This window comes from Anas acuta, chromosome 8 (assembly GCF_963932015.1).
Source record: "Anas acuta chromosome 8, bAnaAcu1.1, whole genome shotgun sequence".
In the NCBI taxonomy this organism is placed as follows: domain Eukaryota; kingdom Metazoa; phylum Chordata; class Aves; order Anseriformes; family Anatidae; genus Anas; species Anas acuta.
In genome coordinates, this window is record NC_088986.1 from 30,561,787 (window position 1) to 30,569,175 (window position 7,389).

The 7,389-nt window shown below is 41.4% G+C and overlaps 1 protein-coding gene across 1 annotated transcript; it reads right to left on the reverse strand.

Annotated features, from left to right (window-relative positions):
* Nucleotides 1-5,908, reverse strand: HCCS (holocytochrome c synthase). The gene is made up of 7 exons (XM_068691285.1): nt 5,719-5,908; nt 5,375-5,513; nt 4,587-4,735; nt 3,818-3,966; nt 2,919-3,038; nt 2,018-2,104; nt 1-1,757 (listed from the first exon to the last, which is right to left on the reverse strand). The coding sequence occupies exons 2-7, from the start codon at nt 5,490-5,492 to the stop codon at nt 1,559-1,561; spliced, it is 822 nt and encodes a 273-aa protein (XP_068547386.1). The 5' UTR covers nt 5,493-5,513; nt 5,719-5,908; the 3' UTR covers nt 1-1,558.
* Between the last annotated feature and the right edge of the window lie 1,481 nt (nt 5,909-7,389).

Genomic DNA, 7,389 nt, shown 5'->3' on the forward strand with positions numbered 1-7,389 from the left:
TTTTTTAGCATTTTTGACTTCTGGTTAAGATTTATTTCTACCTTGAAGGACTGTGGCCTCTGAAGTAAGGAGCCATTTGTCTTTGTTGGTACTACAAAGTATGGTGGCTTCCCTGAATAGTTTTCCTAAATGGGAAGAGCCACTTTACTGAAATGCTAAAAAAAAAAATAAAAAAAAAATAAAAAAGGCTTCTATTTTCAGTTAAAAATAGCTACTTTCAGAAAATTATTGTACAGCTGGTTCCTCCCAATTAAAAGTTTTAAAGTTTCATGAAGAAACTCTGACTTGAGAAGCTACAACATAATACTTGGTTATTCCTTCTATTCCCAAGTGTTTTGCAGGGAGGTCTCATTCTCAACAGTAGCATATGATGAAAGGGAGGAATAAAGCTATTACACTGGAAGACTTTAAAAAAAAAAAAAAAAGGTTAGTTTCCCTTATTAAGCACAAACATCAATCATATTTAAGCTTCACAGCATTAACATGCATAAGTCTTAGAAAACACTCAAATCATTCTTATTTTCTGGCACTTCAGATATCCTTTTAGCCAAATTATCTATACATCTGTAATATGCCTCGCTATAATCACCATGCAGAAACATGACTACACAGTCATACACCATTGTGCGACTCTGCATTATATATATAAAAACCACTACTCTATAGTTGATGAAACTAAGATACAAAATCCAGATGCAATACATGAAACATTCTTTAAATATAGCTTCTGTCTTGACATAATAAAGACAAAAATACTTAAGCACACTAAAATTTTCTTACATCATAAAACAAACCCTTTAAATACTCAAATAAATATCCACTAAAGATCAACCTTATCACCTTTCAGATTGTTGAAAAAACAACTGATACACTACTTTCCTGCCTCTAAATCACCTGTTCAAGATAAATTGTAAATTAAAGCATGAGTATATTCTCCACGTTTTCAACACACCTTTAAAAATACTCATACTGTATTTCTTTTAACAGACCAGATCTGACTGAAAATTTCTGAGAAAATGTGTTTGAGCAGGCAAAGCGCTCATGTAAAAACCATTATGTAGTCTTCTATAGTTAAACTATGCAGTTTGCAACACCAAATCTTTTATGCTTTATCATCTGAGTACGTAAATAGTGTAACTATGTGAAACCATTCATGAAATTTCCAGTTTTCACTATTTTTCAAGTAATACTCAAAACTCCAGTCAGAAGAACCAGAAACCTCATGTATTTGGCACAGCACTGGAGGCATGAAATTAAAGAAAGCTTACTCAGTATCTGTGACAAAAAAAAAATCCCAACTCTTAAGAAAATTAAGATACATCTTTTTGCTACTGTAACTTTATTATTTAATTCAAAATATATCATAGAGTACTGGTGTGCTTTACAAGGCATTTCCCCATACCCCCGTCACCCATAACATCCCCCCCAAAGAACAGTGGTGATGATGAAAATCACAGTTGGAGTCAACTTCTATTTCAAGTCCTACTGTCCACATATCCGCATTCTCAGAAGACAGTGGTTTCCTTTCTGATTACACAAAGCAGGAGCAGCGTAGTAGTTATGACGTCCACCGCCACCAAGCTACCTTCATTCTGTCCCATACAGCTGAGAGAGAATCAAACGCAGGCCGAACATCCAGGATAGTGAACTGGTAGTTTTTATCTACTGCTCCGCCATCATAGTAATCAATAACGTATCGCACTTCTTTTCCACATCGGTCAACAATCCAATCATGTCTGTCGAAGGGAAGTTCATATCTGGAAGACAGATAATAGACAGTGCAGACAGTTTAATGTGTAGATGGTATGAAACTGGGAGAGGGAGTGGAAGTTGTATTTAAGAGAATTTATTTATCCAGATCCTGGTATAAGATCCCTCACTACTACATTAACCTTCTGGTAATTATAACTTGCAATTTCATTCACATAATATCTTTAAATTACTTCTACACTATGTTTTCAGACATGTCTCCCTACTCTCCCACCTCACCAGAAGTCCTACTTTCATGCCCACATACCCCATCCACGAACGTATTCTGGCTCTTGGTGAGTACTCCTTCGCTTTGCCTCCAAACCGCATCAGTGATGGTCCACATGGACATTCCCTATAAACCCAATTAGAACAGAGAAAATGGTTTTTACCTTTAAAAAACAAGGTCTTATTTTAAGTGTTTAAACCACGACAATAATTTATTTTAGTAAAAGAAAAACGGAATAGGAGAAATAGCAACAGTAAAAAATTGGTTACAGTGATCTAAGCCAGCTATTTTTTAAGGTTTGAAAAGTCCCCAGTTTTTGACAGCATTTAGTGATAAAGTACTTTTGACATGCTCCACATCACCGTTCTAACTCATCAACAGAGTAGTTATCCACAAATCTAATCCACAAATTTAATGGATTAGAGAATAGAAAACGATTAAAGAACAAAAAAAAACATAATCCAAACCACTCTGCAATGAAGGTCATAGAATTTCAGAAAACAATTTCTACATACATCACGTTTAACTAGTCTGCGTCTTCTAGGAACAGGGACTATACTGACCTAGACATTGACGCAGTTTAAGAATCACCAGTATAAAACATTTACATCCCTCACCTTTTTCATAACAAAGAGGGAAATTAAGTAGTCCCCAAATAACCATATGCAGTAAGAAGCTTTACTTCTCCAAATCCACATTATATACACACCACCGAAAGGCTGATCAGTTTTGTCACCATAATTATTTAGTTCTAGTCAAGCTCTTCTGAATAACCTTCCTACCCGGCAATAAAAATGGGGGATCCCAAAAGATCATGATTTTTAAGATGTATCAGCACACCAGAATATATTCACAAAAACTTGAAAGGCATCCTACTTCCAAGGAGTACAAAAGCAAGAGCTAAACCAAAGGACTCGCTTTTCATTTCATATGTACGTACACTGCATGAAGAGCTTCCCACTTCAAAATCTCCTTCCAAGCTTGCTCGTTATTTTGATTGTGAATCTTAATGATGTTAGTCATGTCTTCACTTGTTATGTCATCATCTTTCCACCTCCACCTAAAAATAAGAATTTGAAAACAATTTACAACTGAGTAATTCCTCCACTTTCCTCATTTTATCTGATGGGCTTTTGAACCAAGAGATTTAAGGGTTTATGCAAAGACAGAGCTAGAACGCTAACTGCTGAACATCTTGAGAACCGCTTCATTTTCTGTGTAAATGCATAGTTGTCAACGTTATCATCACAGAGATACACAAATTATAGTCAATAGATTAAGAAAAAGTCAAAAGTCAACAGCTCTTCTGGATCAGAAAGTTATCAGAATGTACAAATAATGCAACGATCAGTTAGATCTTGCCTACACTTAAGTTTTGTATAGACAGAAAACTTCTAGTAGTCAATTTTTATTTTCAATTTTTTTTTAGCAATTTTACATAGTCAAAATAAAAGTTCTTGGATTCATAGAACTTTTACTGACAGTTTATAGGATTAGCCTGAAACCAAATGCATTTGAAAGCAGGCAGTCATACAAAGTTTTTCCAAACCTATGCATGACTTTTAAGAACAATTTCTGAGCTAGTGGCAGTTGTCTGACATTCTCTACCATCTTGCAGATCACCGAACAGATTGTGGCCTTTGAGACCCGCTCACCCTTTATTTTAAAGCTTTTTATAAAAATGGTTATTTTTAGAAATTCAAGTTAATTTTTTGCTGCTTGGAGTATGCTGCCACAAACTCTTAAATATTACTGATGAATAACAACTAATGATGCTGTTTCATGAATCTCAGCATTACAGGCTCACGCAGATTTCATCTAGTAATTCTGTGTATTTACCCTTTTCTTAGCATGGCATTCCAAAACATTTGCTCTGAAGGATACACCCATTTCTTGTCAGAATGTGCTCTAGGAATGGAAGATTCTTCTCTAACAGTTGACAATGGAAATGGCTGACCTGGGGATGGCAGCTGATTAGGAGGAGGCATCTAGAAAACAAGGAAAATCATATGAACATGAACAATGAACTAGAAAAAGGGTGTTTATTTTAGTGTTTGAAAAAAATTTAAGCATAATTAATCAGCTGCTACAAAGATCAAGAAGTTCAGCCTTTGTAAGTCCACTGAAGTTACCTCTCTTTTTTTTTGTAAAACTCTTTCCACAATTTTGTCAACTGAAGACTAAACGACACCATTTGTCTAAACTTCACCTTTCAAATCAGCAGTGCTTTTTTGTAAATCAGAGGAAATCTCGGAGAGACCTACATCAGAACTTATGCATACCACTGTTACACAGAACCTGGAAACCACTAATGTAACATAAAAACCATGAATCCAACTAACAGATAGAAATATGCGACACGAAATACCTACAAACTGGAAAAACACCTTTTATCAAACCGACATAACTTTGAAGAAGAGAACGTTAAATAAAATCTAACATGTTTTTATACAAATATTTGGATATACAGTCAGAAAAAGCAAATTAAAAATGAAAAAATAACATTAATTACCAGTTTCCATCTTCACAGCAACACTTTTTACATTTTGGGGATAATATTTCAGGAGAAACAAGACTGAAGAAAATATGTGAACTAAGTGAAAGTTACCATATTGCTAGGATCTATGTCATCATTCCCTTGAGATGCACCAGACTTCACCGGGCATGCTACGTATTCATACGCTCTTTCTTGATGTGCAGGAACATCATCTGTGCTCTCAGTCCTATGCTCAGGAGTCTTCATGTGCATTGGACAACCTGAAAGACAGGAAAAAAACAGTTTGTGTTTTGCTACAAAATGAAGTCTCCAAGATGTGCCAGGACACAGGAAACAGTTCATTGAATGCTAATGTAAATATTAAGCTGGTATTTCACTTTTTCTTTTTGAACTTTATTACAGTTTCCAACTCCTATTTTAGAACCCAACACCATGTTAAGATCTAAGCTCCTTACACAGCCCTTGAATGCTTATATCCTGCTCCATGCTGGACCCTACACTGAGCTGCTTGTAGCCAGAATTTCCACAGCAATATTAATACACCGTGTGTTCATTTTGTCAACAAAGCGCTGATTTCTCCTTATACTGACATTTATCTTATCTCACCCTCCTGCCCTTTCCCAGATGCATGTTCTCCAGCGACAACCACCTGCTCCCAGCAACCACCCAGTGACCTGGGCATTGTCCTGGGGGTCTGCAGCACGGCAAACAGGAGCAACCCGCAGGTTCTCTGACTCCTTTCTATGCTCACCTGGCTTCTTTCTATGAATGGCTACTTGCAAACTACTTGCAAGGGAGGGGAACAACTCAAGTTTTTGTTGTAGAAGAAATTTTGAGAGAAACATTTGTCCCTGTTCGGTGTAAGGCGCTAGTTTTGTTTAAGCTCCAAGCACAATTACCGCTCTTTCTCTCCTGGTGCATGGGGCACTCCGCAGGTGGCGACGCCGCCTGGTGCAGCTTGGCCGGCTCAGCGGGCGGCTGGCCTGCAGCAGCCGGGGAGGAGGCGGACAGACCCATGGCCCCTCCTGCAGCGAGCTCCTGAAGCAGACAAAAACCAAACACCCGTACAGCAAACCCGCCGCGGCCCCACAGCCCCGCGCCCCGCCGTGCCCGCGGGCAAGGCAAGGTCAGGCCCGCCCCAGCCCCAGCCCCAGCCCCAGCCCCAGCCCCAGCCCGGCCGCCCCCGCTCCGCTCCGTTCCCGCCGCCGCCTCACGGCCCCGAGCGCCGCCGCCGCCGCCTTGCCTCAGCCCGGCCCGGCCCAGCTCTGCCGGCCCCGCCGCAGCGCTCCCCGCACGGCCCCGACACCGGGGCCTGCCGCGGGCCCGCTCCGCGCCTGCGCCCAGCTGAAGGCCGCCGCCGCCCGCCCGCCCGCCGCAAGGCCCCGCGGGTCGGGCCGCCTGAGCGGGGCCGCTCCCTGCCCGCGCCGCTCCCCGGCCCCGCACACCCCGGCGGCCGGCGGCGGGCAGCGGCACGGGGCGGGAGGCGCCTCGCACCCGCAGCGCTGCCGGAGCCCGGACAGGCGGTGCCGAGGCCACCCCGCGCCTCAGGGCTTCGCGAGCCGTTGCTGAGGCCGCGCCCGGTGTTCCAAGCGCCGCAGTTAGCACAGGAAAGGGAATTTTCCTTATGAAACGGGTCGTGGCCACACCACACGGGTATAAAGCTCAGTCAGATACCCGAATTCACTCCTTTTTGCGCTTTTGTGGTCTACTCTGTCAGAGGGAGCTGTTTCCAGGCTGCCTTTCTGCAGCCCGGAATTCACTACCACAGCATAGCGAGAGCCTGGAGTTAGGAAGGTGGCACCGTGTCTGTCACGGAGTTGCTACATGCTTTCAAAAACATTATTCTCTGTGAGTTTTGGCTTCGCTGAAACCTCTCTGTAACAGCTGTGCAAACAGCACTGAACTAATTTCAGTCTTCCCGTGCTGCACTTCACGAGGCAGCTGAATAAGAGCCTCCTGTAGGCTAAGTGACATCTCTGATCCCAAACATTGCAGGTTAGGGGCAGAAGGACCCTGCCATAAAGCACATTTCTCCACAGACTTCCACTTCTCTGGAAGCACAGTGTGCCGCTGACAGCAGTAGGTCGCTGTCTCCCCAGTTTCCAGCATCACACTCAACCAGGATCACAACCTCCATGAGGCACACACTCTCGTTAAGTATATTACCCTGCGGACTCAGCTTCAGAAAAGCAGAGCAAAACCAGAAAATACAAGAGAAGTCCACCATCTAAAAAATTAGATACCACAGTGAAGATTTAAGAAAATAATAATAATAATAATAAACTAATTCAGAAGTATCACACCAATACAAGTACTGAAAACAAAAGAAAGCTTTCAGCAAGAACACAAAAGACTGAAGAAAAAAGAAAAAAAAAAAAAAAAAAAAACATGAGGGGAAAATGAAGAGCAACTATGCCCCAAAACATTACACAGAAGTGGATACACAATACACTTTCTGTATCTTAGGAGAGGTTTCTCAGACTTCAAGCTAGATTTGTTGAATTTTTCAAGTTAAGAATGGCTCAGAAAAAGGCATTCCTTGTTCCCAGCCACGTTTAGTCCTTCCTTTCTACCATTCAGTGGTAAAAGCCATCCGGTGCCAAACTAAGGCCTCCCACCAAGCCCCCATTGTCTGTTCTCAAGCAGTTGGAAATCTGACCTATATAGCATCTGACCCCAAATAAGGTTTCCAGATATTCCCAGCCTGAGTCACTTCCAGACAGATCGACTACTTAATGAGTAATTTTCTACAGTAACAGTGCAAGATTAGTACTCTGAAAAATATAATTTACAAATGGCACAAAATTCCCCTTAGAATACGAGAGGGGGAAAAAAAAAAAAAAAAAGTAAAAATCACTGCACTGCTTTGTGTCTTCTTCTAGTAACTTAACCGCTGCATAATACACCTGAAAGC

What these genes read in the sequence shown, in the direction of transcription:
- HCCS (XM_068691285.1), bottom strand. Translation starts at nt 5,492, where the DNA reads ATGGGTCTGTCCGCCTCCTCCCCGGCTGCTGCAGGCCAGCCGCCCGCT. An exon ending in ACATAGATCCTAGCAATATG is followed by an intron (nt 3,967 to 4,586) that starts GTAACTTTCACT and finishes CTTGTTTTCTAG; the next exon opens with ATGCCTCCTCCTAATCAGCT. An exon ending in AGAATACGTTCGTGGATGGG is followed by an intron (nt 1,758 to 2,017) that starts GTATGTGGGCAT and finishes TCTGTCTTCCAG; the next exon opens with ATATGAACTTCCCTTCGACA.